Raw genomic sequence first — 27,459 nt, 5'->3', positions numbered from 1 at the left:
TATTGGTTATTTTACATATGAGGAAACTAAAGCATGAGTTAGTGAAGTGGTTTTGCCTAGGGTCACATGTTAAGTGGCAGAGTTGAGATTTACACCCATGTCCTCTGATTCCTCTGTCTTCTAAACCAAAGGTCAGCAAACTCCAACTCACTGCCTATTCTTATACAGCTCAAAAGCTAAGAAAGGCTTTTCTGTTTTCTAGAACAATATAAAAACCATTCTTAAATTGCTATCTGACAGAACCTGGGCCAGCTTTGACCTTCAGGTTATAGTTTGCTGACCCCTACTCTAAATCAAGCTGAGTGAACCTTATTAAAATTACATTGGAGATTAGAAAAATCCTAGGAGAACTGAGATAAACTGTGTCCCAGGTAAAGGATTCAATATCCAGAAGAGATCCTGGGTAACTGGCCCAGACATAAAAAAGAGTGAACCAACTCCAGAGCTAAAGTTGCCTGTGAAATTGCACTCCTGTACCCCAGGGGACCTTTGCTGTAATTGTAAAACAGCCTATACATAAGCATGTAGGTCTCCCTGCCTACAGACAGTTTTAGTTCTCTTGATGCCTAACATGGCTTAGAGGAGATTTTGCATACCCCTGTCACAGATAAGGCATGCATACATGTTCTTGTTTCTCTCTCTCTCTCTCCTTCTCTTTCTCTCTCTCTCTCTCTCTCTCTCTCTCTCTCTCTCTCTCTCTCTCTCTCTCTCTCTCTCTCTCTCTCCCTCTCTCCCTCTCTCCCTCTCTCCCTCTCTCCCTCTCTCCCTCTCTCTCTCTCTCTCTCTCTCTCTCTCTCTCTCTCTCTCTCTCTCTCTCTCTCTCTCTCTCTCTCTCTCTCTCTCTCTCTCTCTCTCTCTCTCGTCTCACTCTCTCCTTATTGTGGCCCGCCAAGGAGCCGGAAGCAACCTAGCAGAGAACCAGGAGGACTCAGCTCACTCCCCGCCCGGTACTCGCCCCCGCCTCCTGCTCCCAGCTCCTAGTTCTTTCGCTTCCCAAATTCTCTCCACTCTTCTGGAAGAAGGCGGTGAGAGAGAGAAACACGGCTGCGTCCACTCCCCAGCTGAACCCGTACGCTGCCAGGGAAGGGAGGGGAGGAGAGGCTCTCTGAAGAAGATGCCCTCCAGGAGTTGAGTTCCCTATGATCTTCCCTGGGGCTTGGAGTGGGGTGGGGGTTTGAGAGAAGGGGGGTGTGAGAGAAGGGGGGTGTGTATGTGACTGAGAACCACTGATTCCTAGTCTTTCCTCAGCTTTCTTGGCTCCCGGGTTGGAGAAGGGGCGGGGAGTCCTGTGTTTTGGAGCGCCACGGCGGAACTGGGGGCCAGAGCCCAGATCGCTGCAATGCGCGCGGGGTGGCGGGTGGGGATTGTGATGGGGGGGAGGAAAATGAGGAAGAAGAGGGGGAGGAGGATAGAGGGCTACCATCGCCTGAGCAGTACCCGAAGCCAGCCTCAGGAGGCAGGAGAAAGACAGCTGGGCTGGGCCAGGCCGGGTCGGGACTGGGAGCGCTGGTACCAAAGTCTCAGTCCCGCTGAGTGGAGTGTTCGCTGTTTGTGCGTGCAGGCTGCAGAGTGGTGGGGGCAGTGGTGAAGGCACCGGCAGCCGAAGTGGGGTACTCTTGGACATCTCCTCGCTCAAAATGAATGACATGGACTCCGAGGTGCTCCCTTTGCCACCCCGATACCGTTTCCGGGACCTACTACTGGGAGATCAGTCATTCCAGAACGACGACAGGTAAAGGGGTCGGGCGGAGGAGAAGGGCGCGTCAGGGTCAAAGAATTGGTGAAGAGAAAGGAGGAAGATGAATTGCATGATCCCTGGGCTAGCTGAAAGGGCCCATGTGTTTTCTTTGGGGCAGGGCCTGTGGCTGTGAATCACCCTCAGATACTACCTAGCCCACTCAAAGTAAGTCAAGGGGGTGAGTGGTTTGGCCTGCGCAGGCTGAGGGTTGTGTTCTGTCCGTGGTGCTGAAATCGCGTAGCTTTCTCTCTACTGCTTCTCTACTCCATTCTAAAGTTCCCTGGCCTGCGGGAAAAGAGGCCAGGTGACAAAACCGGGCTTGGATGTGCCTTTAAAGTTTTGGGGGGCATTTTGATTTTAGCGAATATAGAAGAGAAGGGAGGAGTGTCTGACAAAGATTTGAATGTAAGTAGCAAATAAAAGAGTCTTGCTTTTTGACTTAAGGAAGTGTCCTCCTACTGCCACTTTTAAATTGTTCCCCCTCCCCACCTTGCTACATAATTAGTAAATGGAAACTCAGTCACATATTAATTGATCTGTATGGCTTCTAGGTTTCTCATCTGCCTTTGAAAAATTATAGCTTGGCCTCTTCCCACCCAGAAGTCTACTGTATGTGGTTGCACAAATGGAACTTGAGTCCTGCAGGAAATGAGTAAAAAGAGCTAGCTTAGAAAAATAAATGGGGCCAACTAGATGGCTCAATGAATTGAGAGCCAGGTCTACAGATGGGAGGTTCTGAGTTCAAATGGGGCCTCAGACACTTCACAGCTGTGTACCCTGGGCAAGTCACTAAACCCCTATTGCCTACTCTTACTGCTCTTCTGCCTTGGAACCAATACACAATATTGATTCTAAGACAGGGTAGGTTTGGAAAAAAGAAAGAAAAAGAATTAAATGCAAATTAGATTGACTGGATGCCAGTTGATAAACTAGGAGAGGAATTGTGTGTGTGTGTTTAGAAGAATTTTTAGGTTTTTGTTTCTGGCAAAAAATTATAGCAGTCATTGATAAGCACTTTAGCACTTGTGGAAAAAAAAGCCTTTTTACCTCCTTATGTGAATATGAGTGATCTCTTAAGTCACATTGTCAAATATAAAAGCAAGTATGGTGTTTCTCTAGCCTCAAAATGCTTTAGTTACAGTGTGTTTTTTAAATAGTAGGTACCTGTCAGGTATTCTCAAATCTCTTTCACTTCACTAAGCTCAAAATTAAATAAATGTTTATGAGAGGGATGTTTTTTTTTTCTCTCCCAACAGCGACTATTCAATTTACTGGATTAATGTATTTCAAGATTTACTTTCCTAAGATTGAAAATTGATTTTGAAGGTCATAAATTGGACTCCTAGAATGCCCTACCCATCACTAAAACAAGATGTTGTTTTCAGAATAAGGTCAGTGTTTTGGAAAGAATTAGGGAAAAAGCCACAGGAAACTTGTTCAAAACTAAATTAAAAACCAACAACAGCATTGTAACTGAATATGAAATGTTCTATCAAATAACAGGTGAATGTTCAATTGGCTTTGGTAACCTTAATTGGACAAAGGTTGAATAAAAATAATTTTAATACAATTAGAACCATAGAGTTTAGAGCTGAAAAGCTCCCCTGGAGATCATCTCATCCAAATGGCTCATTCTGATCTGATTAGCATGCATGGGTAATAAGGAAAAGTCTTTAAGAGCTAATGCCCAGTTTCTGACCTTTATTTAAGTGGGCAGAGGAACAGCTGCATTTCTGAGTAACTACCTTTCAAACCAGTCCAACAAACATCATTAAATGTTCGGTTTATTTTGTTGCCATCTTGGATTATATTATTATTATCTTGTTTATATTGTTTTATTCTTATGTTGGCATGAATCTAGTTGTCTTATATGTACATTGTGGGGTGGTATTTTTATCCTCCTTCCTAAAATTTAGTGACTCATCTGTCTGAATAACGCACTAAATTGTCTCAAATCTATTGAGTTTTCTATTTAGTTGTGATTTGGAGAATTCTGGAATACAATGCCACCACCACAGAGGTCTTCATATATTAGAAGGAGGAAAGGTAGCACCAACCTCTCCTGAGCATTGTCTATGACTTTGGCTGTTTAACAAATGTGTTTTGTAGCATTGATATAATTGTATCCCTTAGATTTTGACTGGTGAAAGGAACATGCATGTGGGCCATGCCTTCTGACCCAGAGAATGCTGAATTAAATAAAATATTCTTCTCTCTCTTTGTGGTGTTGGGGATGGGAGTGGGAGAGGAAGGTGGCAATGGAAAAGGGCAAGATAGAAATGTGCTTTAGGATAAATCAGGGAAAGATTGACTTTGGAATATAGGCTGCATGCGTCACATCATACATTTACTGGTTAGATCTGGAGAGTTTGGGCATGTTATGTGACCTATGGTATATGTGAATGTATAATAAGGAATCATGTTATATTAAAATATTTGGGAATGATTGTAGTTGCTGATGACTCTCTTAGGTTGTGCCTATGGCTATTCCAAATTTAGAGCTCACTGACTAGATTGTGTGTGCCATCCTTTTATGTGAATATATAAACAAACTTTTTCTCTAAGCAATAAAATCAGTTAAGTAAGTTGTATATAATAGGAATGTATACTCTCATCAGAACTTTGTTTTAAAAGGCCTACTTTTTTGCATTTTAAAGGAATGACAGAACCAAATCCTTTTATTTTATCCTGATAAGAAGTATACTTGAATGACAATTTTGCTGATTCCTTCTTCCTCTCCTCCACTTTGACTTCTACCTCCCTACCATAGTGAGGAACATGGAGACAATGGTCATTGAAAGCCTACAAGTTCTGTTAACTTTGGGGGCATTCAAAGTCATACTGGGGATTGTTGCTGGCTTGTGGTCCTGTAATTAGCATCTTGCTTTCCTCCTTTATATTTGACTGTCTACCAGCATGGAGACATTCAGTCCTTCAAATATAATAAGGCTTTGGAATAAGAAATATTTATTAATTTCATTTATATTGTATCACTGGAGAAGTAATAAAAGAGGACAGACAACTCCAGAGATAACAATGAAAAACTGGAATCCTTTTCCAAAGTTAACTTATGACTACTTAAGTTTCTTGGTTGCACTGGAAAGTGACTCATTCTCTAAATGTAAATCTCTTTGGAATGATAATAACCCTGTTCAGACTCAGTATTGTGACAGAATGAGGTGATAAATCAGGAAAGTGATTTCAGCTTCCAGGCCCACTCTTAGATAGGTTTGCTGATAGGTGTGATAGCCTTGTGCCAATTCACTAATTTTTTAGCAAGACTTCCCTCTATCACTTTGCGCACAGCTCATGTAGTAGTATATTCAACATACAAGGGTGGTATCATGCTTAAAGAAGGGGAATGGTTCAGAAACCTTCCTGGGAAATTGTTGGGCTAAGTTTGGCTCAGATTTGACTAAAGCAAATTTGGAATTTCTAAAGCACAAATCAAGAAAAAATATTTCTACCCCCAGTTATAATTATTTTATAAATTAAATCAGCATGCCTCACACACATAGTCCAAAAAAACATTGTTATATCTAAGGTCTTTTACTAGTTCACTCACTGCCAACAGCCAGTGTGTGAAGAAAAGGAATTGGCAACACTAATTGAATAGCTTTCTCTCTCCCCAAACCTAATTACCCAGAGACAAGGCAATACACAGAGGCATTTAATAAGATTGGCCTCCACCTGGTTCAGGTTGAAATCCTCTCTAGAGATCTTAATACTCATGTTTCTCCCCTGATGCTCTTCCTGCCCATCACAAAGAGGGAGAAAATAGGACAGGCTTTAAGCAGAGATAGAGAAAGGGACAAGGAATCTGGATGATTTGAACAAATACAAGCTCCTTACCTCTGGACCTGACTATCCTCTTTGCTAAATTTCAATATGCTAAACACCAGACAGGAAAAGGGAATGATGGGGCATAGAGCATTGAACTGAATTGAAATCTAGGCAGCTGTAAAGATAAATTTATGTAGACTTGTGTAAGATGTGTTTATCAAATGATACTCCTTCTCCATGCTCTTCCTTCCTACCTGCTTAATCCCAGAAGTATGGCTGCCCTGATTCTAAATCCTCTCTGCCATTGACAAATGACTTCAGACAATAATCTACATTTATGTAGAACTTTAATATTTACCGAAAAAGGAAAAACCAACAACTTTCCTCAAAACAATCCTGTGAGATAAATCATTATTATTTTCATCCCTATTTTATAGATAATAACACTGAGATTGAGATAGTCAACATAACTTGCCAAGAGTTGCCCAGGTGACACCAAACAAGATCAATGCTCTTTCTAATACAACACACTGAATTTCACACCCATTGATAGTTGCTTAAGACAGAAAGAGAGAGAGAGAGAGAGAGAGAGAGAGAGAGAGAGAGAGAGAGAGAGAGAAAGAGAGAGAGAGAGAGAGAGAGAGAGAGAGAGAGAGAGAGAGAGAGAGAGAATTTGCTGAAGCAAACATTAATTGCCTTTGTCTTTTCTCCTCTGAAATATTATTTCAGGAAATGCCTTTTTAGGTCTGTTCTTGAGTTACTTCCCAAGTCATGAATGCCCTTTCACTACCTTTTTTCATTCAAGTCTTTACTTTCCATCCACTTATTGCTACATCATGGATTTTTCCCCCTCTTAGTCTATTCTTCTCCATACTTCCTCTTCTATCACCATCCCCAAGCTCATGTGACATGTGGTGGTAGTACCACTATTAAGACTTCATGTCCAGTTTTAGTGTGTTTCCGGGGAACCAAAAGCTATTATTTTCTAAATAAAAATATGTGCTACAGTGAGTCACCACAGACTTCACTCAGGGTACAGAATTAACAATCGTTACTACAACATCAGTACTGGTAATGTTATGTGCTTTTTAATACGCCCACATGGGTAAATAGTGATAAAATTACCCAGCAAAGCCCAGTGTTACATTCAGAGAACCTGGATCAATTAGGATGGATTAATGAAAGGGAATGTGAGGCAAAACTTTTCAAATCATAGTTGGTTATTTCCTTGTTCTTGTTTTAACATAAATGAAAGGAGATAAGATTAATTACTGGCTTTTGACTTAGAAAGATTAAATACTGGAGAAGTTTCTGGCCAGAAAGGTATTCAGCAAAAGCCACCTTCAGAAGTTTTAATCATTATGAATTTTGCAGAGTTGGTGGTAGGCTCTGGAATGTTATTTATTCCATAAGAAATACTCCCTAAAATCAGTGACATGGACTCTGCCACCAAGGATTCTTTCTTTCAGTCACTGAGAGATGGTTTAGGAAGGTCACCATCATGCTCCCGAAAGAAACTCTACCCTCACTGGCAAAAGGTTTTGCCCACTTTTCCTTTAATTTCTCCTTAAGATAAACTTTGAGTCTGTCACTTTTTATAGAGAATTTTCATGAAATACCTAAAATAGTTGAAAGAAATTTAAGTGTACTTGTTATTTCACTTATTTAGTAAAATAATCCTTTATGTTCAATAAACATTTTCTAAATATCTTTCACATATATTACAGAATAATTGCTGATCTGCATGGTCAAAGAAGGTTTCTTTACTGGAAGTTCTTTATACAAATGAAAGTATTGATCCCAATCTTTTCTTTTCTCCTCCCAAAATGCTCTTTACAACATTGTGCCACCTAATGTTGGTACAAAAACAATTTGTACAAAACTATACAAAAAAAATTGGTACAAAAAATATGGAATCCTACCCCCAGCCACAGAAGGAGCCCTACTCATGGCTACAAACTGAAATTGCCTTCAGGCACAACTAATGTTCAACCTAATCAGCTATCTCATAAAAGTATACTTTTAGTCACAAGAGGACTTGGGTGAGAAAACTTAGTTGGCTCAGTCAAGTCCATCCCCATTGATGGAGAAATGGCTTAGGCAATGTGTGTTGCTAATAATAAGTCAGAAACTTTTGAATATTATGGTAGATTAATCCATTTTTCTGAGTCTCCAAATCCCCTACCTCCAAAAAGGGAGTGGGGAAGAATTATGTGTCAGGTGTAGAATAATTTCAGCAAAATCCACAAAACAAAACAAAAATAAACACAAAACAAAAAAAGACTACCTGAATTGGTAAAATCGTTTTTATAATTTCTTGTCTAATATTTAGAGCGTTCATTCAGAACTTTTCCCTCACCAGCCCTTGTGGACCAGCAGTAGGAGTATAAGCTAACCTAGAGTTTTATTCAAGGTTGATCCCAGGGCAAAGACCCTGTCAGTGCTGTAGTGACTACAGGAACATCCCCATATTCTAATACCACAAATGTTGCAGATGCTAATTACAAAGGAAAGGAAGAAAACAAAAGATAACTGTACAGAATGCTAGGATTCATGGTCATGATGAGACATAAAGAAGGAAGACTAAAAAGCATTTAGATGCTGCCCATCACCCCAAAGGTTTCAGGGCAGGGACCAGGGCAGAAAACCCTATATCATCACAAGGAGACTGAGGTAGTTTTGCAGCCCAGCCTCTGAAGCCTACTAGTGAAAAAGAGAGGAACCAGATAGTCATGGCAAAATGCAAAATATAAAAGGGGGAGGTGCACCGACACATCAATGATATAAAAAGAAAAGGTCTTAATAAAAACCCAATGGAAAAAACAGATAAATCAACAAAGAGGGTCAGAAAAAATCAATAAAAAGAATGACTAAAACATCAAAGAATATAACTATTAAAAATATTTAACATAAAGGAAAGTGAAATAATGCCTGATGGAAGGCAAAATCTTGTGGATGCCCCAGAGAGAATAGATCAACTCCAAACTCCACAATAGTTCCAACGAGAAATGAAATACATAAAATAAAAAATTAGAAAGTAAATATAGGTCAGAAATTGGAGTTCTCAATTTAAACTTTTAAAACCGCAATTAGCAGATATGGGGGGAATGAAGCCATGATGAAGAAATGTCCTAAAAAGTTATAGGAGATTAATGTACTTGAAACATAAAAATACTGAAGTTGGGTCTAACAGAGGGTCAGAAACATCCCCTTCAATGGGAAGAAACCTTTTCTGACATTTTCTAACCTTTTTAATCTGTTGAAAACAGATAAAAGATTGGCTTGCCAATACCAAGTACTTTTGCCCTCAGGAATTGAAGTGAAGCAAAATATTTTTTCAAACAACAGCTAGTGGAGAAGAGGTTAGTGGGGGGTCCCCCAGATCCTGCCAGAAATATCAGAAAGAAAAGCAACAACTTAGAAACTTTGGGAATGGGGACCGCCTACCCAGGGTTGTTTACATCAAATGAATCACCTTTGGCCTATCCTTCACTTGTACTCCTGCTGAGTATTCCTCTGACATCTCCAAGAAAGAACTCTCCCCAGGGAATCCTGGCAAAAGTATAACTGTTTGACTTATTATCAGGTAGTTGGGTTCGGTGGGTAGATCATCAAGAAGGAACAAATGGACATATCATAGCCCAGGGGTTACAAATCTTAGCTGCAATTAAGGAACCCTAGAGCAAGGCTTAGGGAGTCACTGAAAAATATATAACATCGATTTGTTTGCAGTTAGATATTCCTATTACTGTAATATATGAGAAAGAGAACCAGGCTAGGAATCAGGAACCATGGATTCTAATTTGACCCCATCTTTCTGGATTACCTTGAGCATGTCATATTCAGTCTCTAAGCTTTAGTTTTCCCATCTGTAAAATAAAGGTACAAATTAGAAAGGTATCCCAACCTTCCAAGAACCTCAAGATTGCTTTGCCATTCTTCTCAACCCTTTCCTACTATGTAACTGTTGCTTTCTTTATATGAGTGTGTAATCAAATGTAGCAGTGTGAATATATTAGTATTAAAAGCAAGACAAACGTGCAATTTGAATGAAAACACTGGACTAAATGAGACTACTCCCAGTAGAATCTTTCTGTAAATCTGAATATACTTCTGGAAATTCAAACACAGTATCATTCATTCATGAACACCAATGACTTCAATGGAGATAGAATTTCTTGCTGAAAACAAAGGATTAGTCTTGTGAATAGAAATGCAAATGTTATAATAACACATGAATTTAGTAACTATTCTGCACACATTAACTGATGATAGATCTTCACCTTTGATGCACAAAATTCAGGATTTGGCCAATTTTTTAAGGGAACAGGTAAATGATTTTCCCGAATATTGCATTCATTCCTGAAGAGCAACTTCTAAAAGATCAAGTTCTTAAGCTTTTATTGATTTGCTTTTTGAGCATAGAGACAAAACAAATTTCTTTACCAGGTGTCAACATAAAAACTACCCAGAGGCCAAACTGAGCCAATAGAAAAGATGTTTCATTTTGGAGTCTTATCATTTATAGGTCAGAAAGGAGAATGGAAGAACAATGGTGGTACCTAGATCACATTAGGGAAATTGTCTCTCCTATCTTGGATCCAGACAATGTTATTGCCCTGCTGTTATTTATTAGTTGCACCTGACCCAGAATCAGTAAAATTCAAGCTTAAATTGTGTCCCCAGTAGTTGAGGGTTGGGCTTCACTTTCATTGGCTACCTACCCCATCCCCCTTTGTGACCAACAGCATTTGTGAGTTTTCTGATAAAGTAAGGAGGGCCTACATACAGAGGGTCAGAGCCTCACCAGTGTCTTGGGTTAGTGTAAGAATAGAAAACAATCATTACTTTTTTCTCTATATACATATTATTATACAGATGAATTATTATGATCTGTATAAATGGTTCTATTTAAACTTCCCTGGGTGGGAATAGAATTCAATAAAAAATTTATTAAATATCTACTATATTCCAGACACTAGGGATACAAAGACAAAAATATCAAAGCAGTTCTTTTCCCCCAAGAAGTTTCTATTTTATTAAGAGAAATAAAAATGTATGCAGATTAATAAATACAAATCTGTATTGGGTATATGCAAAATAACTGGAGCAGTACTAACCACTAGAGGTGGCTCCCAAGCTAAGTCCTAAATGGAACAGATAGGAATTCTAAGAGGCAGAGGAAGAACGTTTAAAATATAAACACCAGATTGCAAAGACACAAAAATGGCAGGCAGAATAGCCTGCTCAGGAAACAGCTAGTGGGGAGTATTCCAAAAGTCTTAATACAGCTTTAAATTTTACCAAAACTTGGAATATACCTATAGATTAACTTGTTTGGAATGTTGTATGTTAAGAGGAGAGATGTAAAATAAACCAGTTTATGAAAGGCTTTGATTCCCAAACAAGGGAGTTGGCATTATATCCTGGGAAGCAAGAAGAATAAACTGAAGCTTCTTGAGAAGAAGAGAGAAATGGTCAGACCTGCACCTTAGGAATATCAGTTTGGCAGCTATGTAGCAGACTGGAGATGACAGAGAATAGAATAAGGGAGACCAATGAGGAAGTTATTGCACTAGTCAGACTAAATGAAAAGTGATGAGGGCCTGAACTAGATAGGGGCTTTTGGATAGAAAGAGAGAAATGTAAGAAATATTATGACGGAAGAGTCAACAAAAGTTGACACTGATTTAATGGGGGGGGGGGAAGGAAGGAAAGGGAAAACCTGCAAACCAGAGTGGTCAGAAAGATAATGATACCCTTACAACAACTAGAAATTGAGCTCAGGATACAGTCCCAACTTCAAATTTAAAGTGTAACTCAAATATTCAAAGGGAGAGGTACATGGTGGCAGTAAATAGACTGTAATACATAAAAAGGGAACTACAAAGAAACAAAATAATGAATTCCATCAAAGAAATGCAAGATGGGAAAAGAAAATAGCTTTGTCATATGAAGCTCAAGAGAGAAAGGGCTGATAGTCACTATTATCATCACAATGTCTAGAGAAAGAAAGGAAGACTTCTAGAACTTTGGGTTGATACACTGTGCCAATCTTATGAAAGGGCATGGATAAGAATCTCAGAGCATGGTCAAGCATAGACATGCTGTGGTGACCACTGATGAAGGAAATACCTCTTATCAGTGAGCTCATGGGTCCATTTGAATATTTGAGTTACACCTTAAATTAGAACCTGGACTGTATCCTAAGCTCAATTCCTAGTTGTTTCATGGGCACCACTATCCTTCTAATCACTTTTAATTCTTTAGAAGCTGCAATTTTCTATATATAGTAATCATAAAAATACTGTAGAATATTAGCATTTTTAAATGGGTCTTTGATTCAGGGAAAAGTTGAAGGTCACAAGAAGTGCTTCTTAATTTCACAAAAGCAATCTAGCCTCTTCTTGTTTAATTCTTGGCCCAACTAACCATACTTTTTCAGTGTCTGTCCAAGATATATAAAATGGATAAACCCTATATATTGTCCACCTAATTGCATTCACTTGTTTTGCCTGTGTGGATGATTTGATGAGACCACATTTTTCTTCTGCTTAGTAATGAATCTCATTCAAGAGATTGCAGTATTCTGGAGCTTGATGAAACCAGTCCAAGGTCCTTTAAAAAAAGAAACATCTGGAGAACCTTTCCATCTGGTTGGAATCCTTATCTTAGACTCTGCACTGGAGCTTTTCCATGACAGCGGCAAACACTTTTAGAGACCATGTGTTTCCCCTTTTTATTCTAAGCCTGCAGTTAATGATCAGCGGTTCATAAAACAAGGCTATCTCTAGTATTTTTCACTTTCAGGGAGTATTGCAAAATTTTGATGAACATGGATATCTTGATAGAAACAAACCTCAAAGGTGACATCTCACAATACCAAATCAGAAACTTTTAAATATTGAACAGTAAAATACAAAAGAACCTTGTGCTTTCTGTATGTTTCCATAAATTTGTGATGATGTAATCTATTGTTAAATATCATTTGTGAAAGTTTATCTTTTCCCTATTAATACTTTCATCATGGATGCCCTTGAAGCATATGTTTATATTTTCACTTTTTAATGCATATAGTTGAAAAAAATTGAGTTGATTATTTTTTCTCTACATTGCCTTTTTAAAGTATTAATAAAGCCTGAGTTTTTTTCTTTCATACTTTCCTTTATATACCTTATGAAGGCCTTCACAATTGTTTCACCTCCAGAATGGTCCTCTTCTATGTACATTTGGTCTTATCTAACAGCTTTCCCCTCTTTTTGTTCTCATGAGTATCAAATCATTTCTTCCTCTTCTACAAACAAGTCCAAGACTAGGATGTTAGAGTACAAGCATGGTTGACTTCACTTTCTAGGAGTTTGTTATCAAAAACTTTGCAGATCTTTTTATTTACCTCCCCCCCCCAGTATCATTCTTAAATGCCCTCAGGATAACTGCTTATTTGTGTTTCTTTATCAAGCTTTCTTTGAACTGGTTTTACTGTCCTCCACTTTTCATTGTTTCTGGGATATTGTCCATATTCTCATCCCATGCTTCTATAAGATTTTACAATTTTATATTCTAAACAAACATTTATTATTTATATATTCATATTTATATATTAAACAAGCACAATGGCTGCCAATATCCCACCACTTGATAAGTAAATCAAATGTTTGCTAAGTAAGGTGTTTTTAGGTTCTTTGGTCACCTAATTATAGCAATTAATTTACACCAAACTTCTGTAAGAAATTAGTATCAGTTTCTATGTCCTTTCTACTATCCAAATCCCATGTTTCTGATTATCAGTGATCATGTAATTTGATATTTTTGGAGTTTTTTTTTAAATCCTTATTTTCTGTTTTAGAACCAATAATGTAGATTAGTTCCAATACAAAAAAATTGGTAAGGGCTAGGCAATGGGTATTAAATGACTTGACCAGGGTCACAAAGTTAGGAATTGTCTCTGAGATCATATTTGAATCCAGAACCTCCCATCTCGACTTGACTCTCAGTCAACTAAGCCACCTACCTCCCCCCTTATTGGAGATTTTTAAAATAATATCCTCTGTATTTTTTTATTTTTATTCTTCTGTCTTTGAATAATTTTCTTCTTTGTTCTAATAATTAATGGTTGGATTATACACAGGATTTAAGAATTAGAGTCCCTTTAGTAATACTTTCACTCACTGGATCACTGAACATGGATTGCACACATAGAATTGCAATACATAAAATTGTGAAATGCTTATGACCCTCTGTTTTCTTCCTTTTTGTACCACACTTTCTAAATCATGGCAAAATCAGTAGGTCTTAGAGTCTTCTTATATGTCTTTTTCATGGGTTCATGGGCCATAACCAAATAATTTAATATCAAGTAACCAGTCCACTGGTGATAAGCTTCTTTGTACATAACTAGACTAGTCTTCATAAAACCAAGTTATTCTATTTCCAGGATTGTACTGAAAGTCATTCTAGCATGGTAGAACCTACCAGTGCTTGGTCTCTTCTTATATAGCCTTAGAAAACCTACACAATGGAGCCTGGAAGGAGGACTTTGCTTCACAAAGATTCTACTAAATATCGAAGTGATAATTTCATATTTTAAGCTATTTCTGGGAATAGTATAGGCTACCTCATTTACAATGGGCTGAAGTATATTGACTGAAATAAGCCTTTAGATAGATGAAAGATGGTCTCAATACCATAGTCAAACCTGTGAAATAATTTTACTTGGATGTTGCCAAACATTTATTCTAAATTCATTTCGATGGAAAAAATTATTATCTATTTTCTATGAAAGACATTTTTCTAGTCATTGGAGATATAGAGATTAAAAAGAAAGCATAACATGTATGCTTAGGATAACTAGGTGGTGCAGTGGATAGAGTACCAGGCCTGGAGTTAGAAAGACTCCTCTTCGTGAGTTCAAATCTGGCCTTAGACACTTCCTAGCTGTGTGACCCAGGGCAAGTCACTTAATCTAGTTTGCCTGAGTTTCCTCATCTATATAATGAGTTGGGGAAGAAAATGGCAAACTACAGTATCTTTGCTGAAAAAGCCCCAAATTGAGTCATGAAGAATAAGTCAATTGAAATAGAATACTATTTAGCCATTTTAAAAAAATGATGGCCAAGATAATTTTTTTAAACTTGGAAAGACCAATATGAAATAATGAAGAGTAAAATGCGCAGAACCAAGAGAGCATTATACACAGCTACAAAATTACCACTTGAAAAATAACTTGTGAATGTCTACCTCCAGATAAAGAACTGAAAAATAGAAACACAAAAGACATAAATTACATATACATATTTTTGTTGAATGGTATCTTCTATGGTGAAAGGAAGAGAGATGAAAATAAAAATAAAAATAAGCTTTTCTAATTTTAAAAAATAAAATAAAACTGCACAGAATATTCAGAAGTAAATTCAGAAGGAAATACCAACAAGTACAACAGCTCTGAAATAAACATGCTAATTCATTATGTGTATTTTAAAAACAAGCTGCACATAACAGAAATTCGTGGTTTCCCATAAATTTGTTTTTTCAGTCCTCCTTTGTATATGGAAATATCCAGGTTGGGGTATATATTAAATTGAGAATAAATAATTTTTTAAATATTTTAAAAGCCAGTTGGACAAGACTGAAATGACTCAACAACAATGTATGCTTAAGGAGTTATCACACAAAATCTTTCCTCCCTTGATGCCAAATTCCTAGAAAGAGTGGTTATTCATTGCCTCTACTTCTTCATCACTGACTCATTCTTCAGTTAACCCCTGGTAATCTGTCTTCCAGGCTCACAACTCAACTGAAACTGCTCTCTTACAGGTTACCAAGATTGATTAACTGTTCAAAACTATGGCCTTTTCTCTTTCTTCATCCATCCATCTCGTCCATCTCCTACACACACATCCCCTAAACCTCTGCCCTGAGCTTTTTTCATTATCTCTATACTTTCTTCCTTGTTGATTTCATCTGTGCTTATGGGTTCAATTATTCTCTTAATGCAGAAAACTTCCAAATCTACATATCTATCTCTAACATATTCTCTATTGCCTTTCCCCATATCACCAACTGTTTTATTGATTTCTTCATCTAGATCATAAATTAAATGTTACTTAAAATGTGAAGCCAGTGTGGAATACTGGAAAAAGCTATGTCTTCCAAAGTCAGGGACCTTGGACAAGTCATTTCTTTTATCTCTCTCTTTCTTTCCACTCACACAGCCAGTGCTTTATTTTAGGCCCTTACTACCTCTTTCCTGAACTACTACAATGACTACTCATTCATTTATGCACTTCACATCTCCTTCTTTTCCTTTTGATCTTCCACAAAGTTGACAAAATGATAATCATAAATCATAAATCTGACAGCATATTCCTCTGCTCCAGTGGTTCCTTGTTGCTTCTAGGATCAAATATGTTTGGCATTTAAAAGACTTTTACAATCTGACTCCAGTCTACCTTTCCAGAATTATATATTATTGTTCTCACACTCTATATCCTACCAAATGCAATCTCTTATCTCAAAGCCTTTTGAACATGTTGTCCCCATAAGTAAAATTTTCTCCCTTTTCCCCTCTACTTCATAGACTCCCTAGCTTCCTTTAGAATTTATGCACAAGAACCTTTCCTGAACTGCCTAACTTACCAGTGCCTCTCCTACCCCCACTAAAATTACTCTGTCTTTATTTTGCATATATTTTGTACTTACTGATAACTTCTACAATTTGTTTCCCTTGCTAGGATATAAATTCTTTGAAGACAAAGGCTATTTAATTTTTTTATCTAATACAATGCTTTTTGCCAAGTGATGAGTAATAAATGCTTATTGATTTCCTGATAAATCTCAAACCTAGAATGTCCAGAATTGAAAACATCATGGATATCCAGTGTAAACCTCAAAATTCCTTAGACTTATAAATGTTGGAAATTTCACCATTGGGATATTTCATACTTGGAAAATTTCTTACTGATAGTCTTTTGGAATGGGAACCCCATTGGCATGGGAGGTTCCTTCTCTTCCCTTCTTTAGATTACTTTAGGACAGAAACCTTTTGCTGAACAATGGAAAGGACTTTGACCTATGCTTAAGCATAGAACAGGAATTTCTTTGAGTCATGATTGATTTTAGAATTGATACAATGGAGATACTTGGAATCAATCTCCACCCTATTCAGTCCTAACAGGATTGAGTAAGGGCTGCAGCCTAGATCAAAATTTAATTATTCCAATCTCTACCCTACTCAGGTTAACAGGATTTAGAAAGGGCTGTAGCAAAGGAGCAAAGATTTAATCATTTGAAAATATGACCTTCAACAGACATGTGCAAAGCCTCTGGGCGGTCCTGGGTTAAGCTAGAGCCTCCATTGGCACAGGGAAATTGATGGACAGTGATTGGTAGATGTGAGAACTGAGGGGAGGCAACTTGGATGGTTTCCTTAAAGATCAGGGGGGTCTGAAGACTCGAGGGGGGGTTGAGTAGTTGGTCAGTGTGGTTTGTGTGGGCTCTGAGAAGCTTGCTCTGAAGGAAGCTGAAGGTGGGGGCCTCTGAGACTGTTTCTCCATTTTGGTCACGTGAGTAATAGGGACTGATCTCTTTTCTTTGCCCCAGCTATCTAAGGGCTTGGGCCTTTTGGCCCAGCCTAAACAGAAGGGGTATTTAAGCCCTATTTCCTTCTCTCCCTTTTCTCTCTCTCTATCTCTAATTACTTCCTCCTATTGTAATTAAACTCCATAAAAGATTGATGGCTGACTTAAGTTTTCATTTAGGAATTACATAGCTGATTCCTTGGCGACCTTAAATTAATATATATCAGTCTTTTAAAGTGATTCTCTTGTAACACCAGCAACATAGAAGGAGTTGACAAGAGTCTAAATGTAGATAGAAACATACCATTCTTCACTTTATTTCTTCCATGAATTGTTCTCTAGTGCAAGCAATATATGTTTTTTCACATAATGAACAGGGAAATATATTATATGATAATATGTTATATAATATCATACCTATATAATATTATCTTCCTTCTGAGGGAGGTGAGAGAGGAGGCAAAACAAAAACAGAATGTGGGAAAAGCTAAGTGGCTCAATGTATTATAAAGCACCTGGCCTGGAGATGGGAGGTCTTGGGTCCAAATCTGAACAGAGACACTTCCTAACTGTATGACCCTGGTCAAGTCACTTAACCCTAGTTACTTAGCCCTTACTGCTCTTTGTCTTAGAACCAATACTTAATATTGATTCTAAAATGGAAGATAAGGGTTTAAAAAAAAAGAATGAGATAGATTTTTGGTCAAAGCTAATGTGAGAATTTGTTTCTCTTGGACTAACATTCATTGTAATTCATTAAATATTTATAACAAAAGATGTATTACAGTATTGTTATGTTATATATTATATTGTTTTATATTTGTAATACAAAAAATAAATAGTAACAAAAAAACTCCATCATCTTCTCCCCTAAAACCTTTCCCCTCCAAGCTTCCCTATTTCTATTGAGAATACCACCACTGGGGGCAACAAGCTGGCTCAGTGGATTGAGAGTCAAGCCCAGAGACAGAAGATTCTGGGTTCAAATATGGCCTCAGACACTTCCTAGATGTATGACCCTGGGCATTTAACCCCCATTGCCTAACACTTACCATAATATAGTATTTTTTCTAAGATAGAAGTTTAGCATTTCTTTTGTCACTATTTTATAACTTTGAAATTATCCTAATTTTCCTTCTACCTGAACACCTAATTTTAACAAATTATTGACAAATCCTCTTGATTCTTCCTTTACCACATCTCTTACATCTATTTCTTTATCTTGACTCATAAAGACACCACCAGGAAAGCAAAACCTCTATCTACACTTCTTAGCTGGACTATTGTCCTAGCATCCTAATTAGTTTTCCTACAGCTGATAAACTTTAAGGCTTCCATGGTTTCCCTTTCTTACTAAGTTGAGATATAAATTCCTTAACTTCCTAACTTCTTGAATTTCAGTCAATGGATCATAATCATAGCTCACATATTTAGATCTACAAGTGACTTTAATAGCCAGCATTAGGTTCAACTCCCTCATTTTATACATGAGGAAACTGAGACTGAAGAAGGTTAAGTGACTTGCCCAAGGTTACATAGCTAGTAAATATATGAGGCAGGATTTGAATTCAGATTTTCCTGAATCCATGCCCAGAGTTCTATCCACTGTGCCATCATCTATGTGCCTCTTCCTTGCCGGAGGCCATCATACCCCAACTGATTGACAAGGTCATAGTCCGAGGAAGGAAAGTCAGCAAAGCAGACCCCTGATGATCCCCCTTTGTGAATTCTTTCCCCAAATTTTCCCCACTAGTGGACTTGTTATGATTATTATTCTCTCCCCAATAAAGGAGAAATAACATGAGAGCAAATACTTATAGGATCAATAAATATATACCCTACTTTAAGCCCCCTAGGTTATTACCCCAAAAAGATTGCAATTACAGAATAAAAGCCAAAATATTACTGCCCATGACCCCTCCTTTCTCAAGCACAAGATTCACTCCAAGGCCATACAATAAACACCAGCTGAAAGGTTGAGTACTATAATGAATTTTGCCCTACAGTTACCACATTCAGATGAATTTGTTGTTGCTGGGCACTTCAAAGTAACACAAGAAAAAACAGAACTTGTAAATTGAGGAAAACCCCAAAATTGGTCTGCCTAAAGTCCTCACACCTAGATACGAATATGTTTTATTGTTCATCTCGCAAGCAATTATGATGGATAGTGAAAGCTGACCAAAAGCACAATGATCCTCTCAGCAGGTCAAGGGGTACTAACCTACAAATGGCTTTATTCACATTCATCATATCTATCACAGTGTTGTAGAAACCTAGTAAATGATCGCAGAATTCTTTGTTGTAGTAACATCACAAGAGTGTTGTTTAGGTGATTTGATAATATCCAATAAAACTGTAGAATGTCACATACATAGAAAATTGATTCTGTGTGTGTACCAAAAAACCTATATAATAAACGTACCATGGCACTATAGCAGAGCCATATGGCCTGCATACATGGGCTGAATGCATGGTGTGTCTCATCTCATTTATCCGACCATGACGCCACATTTGGGCAGGGAGACCCTGGGTCCTCAAAGAGGCTGCTGGATGGACCTCTGGACTTCCTTTTCATCCATTGTCTCCTTAAATTCTAAGAAGTCATTTCCCTTTCCTGGAATGTTCTTTCTCCTTATCTTCACCTTTCAGGATCTACCTTATTTTATTCCTGAATTCCATTACACTTAATCTGAGATACTCCCTGATATCTACAACTGTCAGTACTATTTCCTTCCTCATTTTCCTAAGAGCATTTTGTCTTGCCATTCCCTTGTCCTTTCACTCCAAGCTTCTTCTTATACCTATCTATCTTTGCTAGTGAGGGGGATGGCTACCCAAAGCACACGAAGATTTCTCCCTTCAGATCATTCTAACCACCATAAAGGCAGCTGAACCAGCTCTTAGTGCCAGCCATCCACTGTATCCCAAACCATCACCGGTCATCCTGAATTTTATCTTGCCACAGGACTTTGATGACTCTGGAAGAGAGGGTGAGACTGACATATTTGTGCAACTCTGCCTCACCTAAATCCAGTCACCCAGTGATGTCACTGGTCATCTTCAAAAACAGGGCAAAAAATAACATCAATCTTTGTACATGTATCCCCCAGCAGAATGTAATCTCTTTGAAGGTAGAGGTGGGTTGTTTTGGTACCCCCCCAATACCTAGCATGGGAATAGAATTTTTGTGTCATGGACCCCTTTATCAGTCTGGAGAAGTTTATGAGTTTAAAATATTCAAGAATTAAATAAAATAGTGGAATTGCATGTCAGCTACAGGAGGGGTGGGAGAAGGGAAGGGAAAGAACATGACTTGTAACCAAGGAAAAATATTCTAAATTGACTAATTAAATAATTTTTTCAAAAAAAGAATTAAATAAAATATATGAGATCACAAAGTGAATGAAAGGTTAGTGAAAATAAAATTATTGGGGGCATCTGGGTAGCTCAGTGGATTGAGAACCAAACCTAGAGATGGGAGGTCCTACGTGAAAATCTGGCCTCAGACACTTCCTAGCTGTGTGACCCTGGGCAAGTCACTTAATCCCTCCATTACCTAGCCCTTATGAGCACTCTATCTTAGAATCAATATTGGTACTAAGGCAGAGGGTAAAGGTTTAATAAATAAATAAAATCATAATTTCTTTTCCCATCCATGGTAGGAAGGATTCCCTAAAATGTATCTCTTGACCCATACTACAGATATAGAATCCCTGACCTATATTGCTTTACAAATATTTGTTGAATTGAATTGAATGGAATTAAATCTAATGAGTGGTGGAGTGAGGATTTTTACACGTTCAGAAATAACTATGATAAAGGAGAATTGGCTCTGGAATCAGAGGACCTGAATTTATGTTTCCTCACTGATTTTGACTGCCTATGTGACCTTGTGCAAGTCATTTAAAACTCTCTGGACTTTGGTTTCCTAATCTATAAAATATATAAAATGAGGACAGTGAACTAAATGGCCTCTGAATTCCTTTCTAGCTCTAAATATATGAGCCTATGAATGACTAGTAATGTAGTAGATAGAAGATTGGCCTTAGTTTCAGGAAGACCTAGGTTCAAGGTCTGTCTCTGGTATGTACTGACAAGTAATTTAACCGCTTAGTGATCCAAGTAACTCAGAGTGTAAGTCACAGGGAACAGAAAGTGCATTGATTCTGGGACTCTCCACACTGCTCACAACAATGGTGAAAGTACAGGTTTGACATGTGGGGGATGGTGGAGTAATAGGAGATAATGCCATGGAGCAAAAGAACAGATCCAAGGAATCCTAGGAAAATTTGAAAAGAGATAATTTCAATTTAGTTTTTCTACATCATTGGACAACTAAACAAAAGGAAATTTACATAAACTAAAGCAAGAAACATTACTGTTGAGCATAAAGAATATCTTAAAAATTAAAATAAAATATAGATATTAGTAACTTTAGAAGACTGTGAAATCTACTATATACTAAAGAGTATAATATATACCCTTACCTTCTGAGTGGCAAGGGCTAAGCAATGGGGGTTAAGTGACTTGCCCAGGGTCACACAGCTAGGAAGTGTCTGAAGCCAGATTTGAACCTAGGACCCTCCTTTCTCTAAGTCTAACTCTCAATCCACTGAACCACCTAGCTACCCCCTAAGAGTATATTTTAAAGGACCAGATGGCTGTTAGTCCTGATTGACTTAGATGAGAATTGGACAGCCCACAGTTCTTCTGATGCTTGAAGCTTCAGAAAGCAGGGAGATTCTTACTACTGGCCCACATTTTTCTGTATCTTAAATTTTTTTAACCAGTCTTATGATTTCATTGGTATAGGAATTTCTCAGGGAGGGAAGGATTCAGACATTTGACACTCCAGATCTCTTTGTAACCTGAGGCTGACTAAATCTATCAGTAGAAGTGGTGGATAGGGAACCCAATCACAGATTGCTAGCATTTGATAGTACTGTGAGCTTGGATCATTCTTGAAGCAGAATGTACCAACATGGAAGATAATCAAAAGAAAAAAATTTGTGGCTAGAATTACTGATAAACTACCCTGAATGTTAACAGAGCAAGGCTTTAAAATGTTGCTGAGCTACATAAATATAATTAGTTGTTGGTAGTAAGCATGATTAAAATAATTACAACTTGTCAAAATATCCTGACTTGGTTTCATCTTTAAGAGTTGTCCCTCCTCATTTTTCTTTCCTCCTCTCAAGAAAAAAAGTTATTTCGGTGATCTCATGATCTGCTTTTCAGGAATGTTTAGCCAAATCAAAAGAAAATTGCTGTAGAGCCAAGGGACTTCTACAAAGTCATTGATTGATATGTAATATGTCTTCTTCATCACTATAAAGAACCACAGATTAACTTCTCTGAGCCTCCATTTTCTCATCTATAAAATGAGAATAGCAACAAATTGACAAAGAAGACAAAAGCCAAACACTCAAGAGTGTGTTGGGGGAGACAATGGGAAAATTGGTATAGTTGGAATTGGTCCAACTATTCTGAAAAATGATTTTGAATTAAGTGGAAAAAGTATTAACATACTTATGCCCTTTGATTTTGTGATCCCACAACTGGGCATATACCCCACAGAGATCAAAAACAGAAGGAAGGAACCCATATAGTGCCAAAGTATTTTGTAAAAAAAAATACTCAAAGAAATATGGATGTCTAACATTAGAAAATGTCCAAACAAATTTTTATATGTGAATATTATTGTGCAATAACAGTAAATTCAGAGAAATGTGAAGATTTGAATAAAATAATACAAAGTGAACTAAGTAGATCCAGTTGAATAATAATATACAGGGTCTACAATAACATAAAAGAAAAATACAATAAAAGAAAGATGAATTCTGAGTAATCATAATGACCAGTCTTGGTCTCAGAGATCAATAGTGAAATGCACCTCAATCCTTTCAGCACAGAATTAGGGATGTGGGGTGATTCAGTATGCAGCCCAGAATCAATTCTGTGTCAGGCAGGGCCAGACACCAATGCTGTGCATACTTATTTTCCCTTGAGGGTGGCAATCAGGACTTCCCTGTGGCCTTTTAAATGGTATAAGATTCTAGGAGAATGCCTTATAATAGGATGGCTATTCCTTCAATTATCCCAGTAATATTGCCATTTGAAAATGTCCCTGAAGTATGCCAGAGTACATACGATCATTTATATACTTTCCCTAATGGAATGTTTAATCACTTTACTGTAAGTACATTTGGGGACAAATTCATATTTTTAAAATCAAGTCAAACCCAAAGGCATTAAGAAAATTAATTTTCAAATATAATTTTTAAATAATTATTATTTGGGGGAAACAATAATAATGAGGATAAGAATAATTGCTCTAACTTGAGTGAAAGATTAAAATTTTTCCACTTAATTTCAGAGGACAGAATGAAGATCACTAGGGAAAAATTGAGGAGTGGGAAGGTTTCAACTGTAACAATTAAAATTTAGGGGAGACTGAGGCAGGTAGAAATTAGTTTCTGCAAGGAGTATTATATTTTATGAGGTTTATTAAAGGTTGAGAATTTAAGAATATACAAGTAAGAAAAAACACGTGCCTAGGCCAGAGGCCTAGATAAGACCTCTCCTACATTATGGAAAGAGCCACGTCTGCCCCAAAACGGAAGTCCAAAAAAGAGCCACCTACGGGGAAGACCCTTTAAATAAAATTTTGTTCTCGTCCCAGGTGAGAATTCAGTGAGATTAGAGGGCATTCCACTTGTTGGGGATATTGTATGGGGGATTCTTATTGAGGTATATACAAATTGATAAGAAAACTTCTTTCTAAGGCCCCATCCAACTTAACAAATTTTCAGAATGGGAATAAAAATATATTGTATGACTGACATCATAGAGTTACTGTTAGATAATGGATGAGAATATATTTTGTAAGGTATTATATAATATGAAGAGGTGTTGGGTATAGCAATTTCAGTTAAAATTTTGGTTGTACTCTATCTGTATGGAGGGAATCCCCATACTATGATCCATGATTCTGAAATCATAGATCCTTTGCATGTTTATATAAATAAATGCAGGCTGTTGTAATTGTCAATGTCCTAGTTACACATTGAATCATACAGGGAAATTAGAGAAATCTAATGTCAAAGATAGGCAATTAGGAGGCTCTGAGAACATGGTACCAGGCCTGGAGTCAGGAAGACTCATCTTGCTGAGTTCAAATCCATCTTCAGACACTATCTGTATGACAATGGTTGAGTGACTTAACCCTATTTGCCTCAGTTTTCTTTTCTGTAAAATGATCAGGAGAAGGAAATAGTAAACTACTCCAGTATGTCTGCCAAAAAAAACTCCAAATGGAGCCACAAAGAGTTGGACACAACTGAAACAACTGAACAACAAAATGTCAGAGTTGACAGGTTTATTATGCCTTTTATATATTTATATATATCACATATATATGATAATTACATATTTATATACATATATAATTAAATATATATTACATATATATAATTTACTCTAATTAGATTGTTTTTTCTAGAAATAAATAAGTATTGTGATTGTCCTATCCCCTCAAATAGTGCATCCTGTGCATCTCCCTCTATGCACCCCTCTGTAGGCTTAACCTTCTTCAATCTAGACTTTAATTGCTCTTTGGAGAGACAAAGAGGTCAACAAATTGTGGCATCTAAGCCAAATCTAGCTTCTCTCCTGTTTTTGTATGTTCCACAAGCTTTGACATTTAAAAACTGAAAAGCAATTCTTATTTCCTGGACACAATGAATTTGGCCCACAGGCCATAGTTTTATAATTTTGGTCTTTAATCAAAAAATTATAGAATTTTTGACCTGGAAGGGAAAGTCCCTCAAGGGCAGGGACAATCTTGCTTTGTTGTATTTGTATATTTAGTGCTTAACACAGTACTTGGCTTATATATATGTTTAATGCTTTTTTTGCTCATTCATAAATATAACTTGTTCAAAATTATAAATTCATTATAGATAATTCATTATCTAGCCCCAACCTACCATTCTGCAGATGGAAAGAGAGAGTCCCAGAGAGGGGAAGGGACTTGACCAAGGTCACATGGTTAATCAGTAATTAAATCTTGATCTCATCTTCTCATTAGCAGTCCAATTCACTTTCCCCAAAACTATAGTCTATATTTTTTAAAAACCCTTACCTTCTGCCTTAGAATCAATACTGTGTATTGGTTCCAAGGTAGAAGATCAGTAAGTGCTAGGCAATGAAGGTCAAGTGATTTGCCCAGGGTCACACAGCTGGGAAGTGTCTGAGGCCACATTTGAACCCAGGATATCCTGTCTCTAAACCTGGCTCTCCATCCACTGAGCCACCCAATCTGTATTTACTATCAGCCATATGACTTTTTCCTGGCTACAGAGCAATTACAAACCATACTTCCCATCCCCATCTGCTTCATATGTCTTCTCTGCTTTCTTATAAGGGAAAGGTCAATAATTTTTAGATCAGTTTGCCTTGGAAGTTTTTATTCATTATCAAGTCTATAGATAATGAGTTTGATATGAAGTAGCCATGAAAATAAGTGATGGATAAAGAGTTTTGTGGTTTTCAGAGGTCATAAATCATGAGAGGTAAAAGGGACCACACAAACTATCCAGTTCTAACCCCTCATATAACAGGTGAGAAAACTAAAGGGTAGAGAAATGCATTCACTCACCAAAAGTCAAATACACTGTACAGTGGAGTGCTTTGTGGCCACAAAAAGTATCTGTCCACTCTCTATGTCTGAGCCGCATACCAGCAATATGACTGATGTTTCCGGATCTTGGTTTTTTATTTTGCATAATATGGGTCTCCACTAGGCGGGCTCTTTGTTTAGTATTAGGGAGGGAAGATGATTTAGTTAATGCCCATCAATGATTAACAATAGAAACTAGCCTGGATGGTCAGTAACCAGAATCAATTTCATTGAAATTTCATCATTCCAAAGTCCCCTAAACAGTTTCAAATCATACAGAATTTGTATATTTTCTCATCCTATTTCCTGGGCCCAAAGACACTCTGAATTCCTCATAATATGTCTCCAGGATTTCCCTAATTATCCCATTTCTTTCCCAATATATAACTTACATCTAATGACTTGCAACAGTATTCTCCTAGAGAACCATAAGACTCATTCTCACCTCAGTGGGCACAACTAAGAGAATAAGGTGACACATCCATGAAGACAGATCATGACTCCATGGTAAGAAAAGCAAGTAATGTCAGAGTGAAACAGGCCAGGCACATCTGCTATTGGGGCCAAGCTGAGGCTTGTGGATCTCTTGGGCTACTAAACAATCAAATACCCCAAGGAAGGAAGAAGCACTGGGGGGCAGGGGGGGAGAACCATACACGTTAAAGCTTCCAGGCTCATCCGTATTAAGATGGGACCAATGAGTCACTGATGCACTTACAGCCTAAGCAAGGTAGGAAGATAGGCAAGAAAAGAAAGGAAAAGGGGGAAGGGAGGGGAGAGGAGGGGAGGTGAAGGGAGAGGAAGAGAGGGCAAGAGGAAAGAGGAAGGGAGGGGAAGGAAAAGGAGGAGAGAAGGGGATGGGGAAGGGAGAGTAAAAGAGGAGAGGAGGGGAGGTAAAGGGAGGATAGAAGGAGAGGGTAAGGGAGAGGAGAGGAGGAGCAGGGAAAGGGAGAGGAAAGGAAGGGAAGGGGAGGGGAGGAGAGAAGGGGATGGGAAGGGAGAGTAAAAGAGGAGAGGAGAGGGGAAAGGAGAACCAATTCTCTTAGTCGTATTTCCATTGACTGGAGGTTCAAACAGACACTGGATGAGGACTTAATGGCTATGTTACAAGGGGAATTCCTGTAGGCAATTAGCCTGGAATACTTCTATGATCCCTTCCATCTCTAATAGTCTATTATTCTGTTTTTGTATCTCAGTTGCCTCATCTGAGAAATGGAGATAATGACAGTCTATACCTTATAGAATTCTCATGAGCATACTTTCTAAACCATAATGTTCATATGCATATGTGAGCTACCACTGCTAACAACTCAGTCAGTAGTGGAATACAGGGACACTGCAGGACTATGAGTGATCCTGTAGTTGATCATTTCAACAAAAACAGCAAGCATTTATTAAACATCTACTATATGCAAGATACTGTTCTAGGCACTGGGAATACAAAAACAAAACAAAAATCTAGTTCCTACTCCCAGGGAGCTTATTTTAAAGGGGGGAGAGGCTAGCCCTCACCCCTAAGGTGCTTGTGTCCTACTAGGCTATTTTGTGTGAATTACAAACTCATTGACTATTACCCACCAAGAGTTATGAGGAATTTAAAGAAAAAATGAGCCTTGTCTTGCTCTCCATCTGCATCTAGAGTCAAACAGACCTTTTTCTAAATTAAATCTTTCATCTGC

The 27,459-nt window shown here is 37.7% G+C and overlaps 1 protein-coding gene across 3 annotated transcripts in view; it reads left to right on the top strand.

The window, feature by feature from the left end:
- Positions 1-27,459, top strand: part of KCNT1 (potassium sodium-activated channel subfamily T member 1) — a 247,956-nt gene that overhangs the window by 37,092 nt on the left and 183,405 nt on the right. Inside the window, exon 2 of one of the 3 annotated variants that reach the window (XM_056812710.1) lies at positions 1,562-1,732. In XM_056812710.1, coding sequence (XP_056668688.1) covers positions 1,562-1,732 — 171 coding nt within the window. Of the gene's footprint in view, positions 1-1,436; positions 1,733-27,459 lie in introns of those variants that run through there. The other 2 variants (XM_056812719.1, XM_056812721.1) reach the window with 2 other exon arrangements.

The sequence above is a fragment of the Monodelphis domestica genome, chromosome 1 (assembly GCF_027887165.1).
Source record: "Monodelphis domestica isolate mMonDom1 chromosome 1, mMonDom1.pri, whole genome shotgun sequence".
Lineage (NCBI taxonomy): Eukaryota > Metazoa > Chordata > Mammalia > Didelphimorphia > Didelphidae > Monodelphis > Monodelphis domestica.
This window is presented reverse-complemented; position numbering and strand designations above follow the sequence as displayed.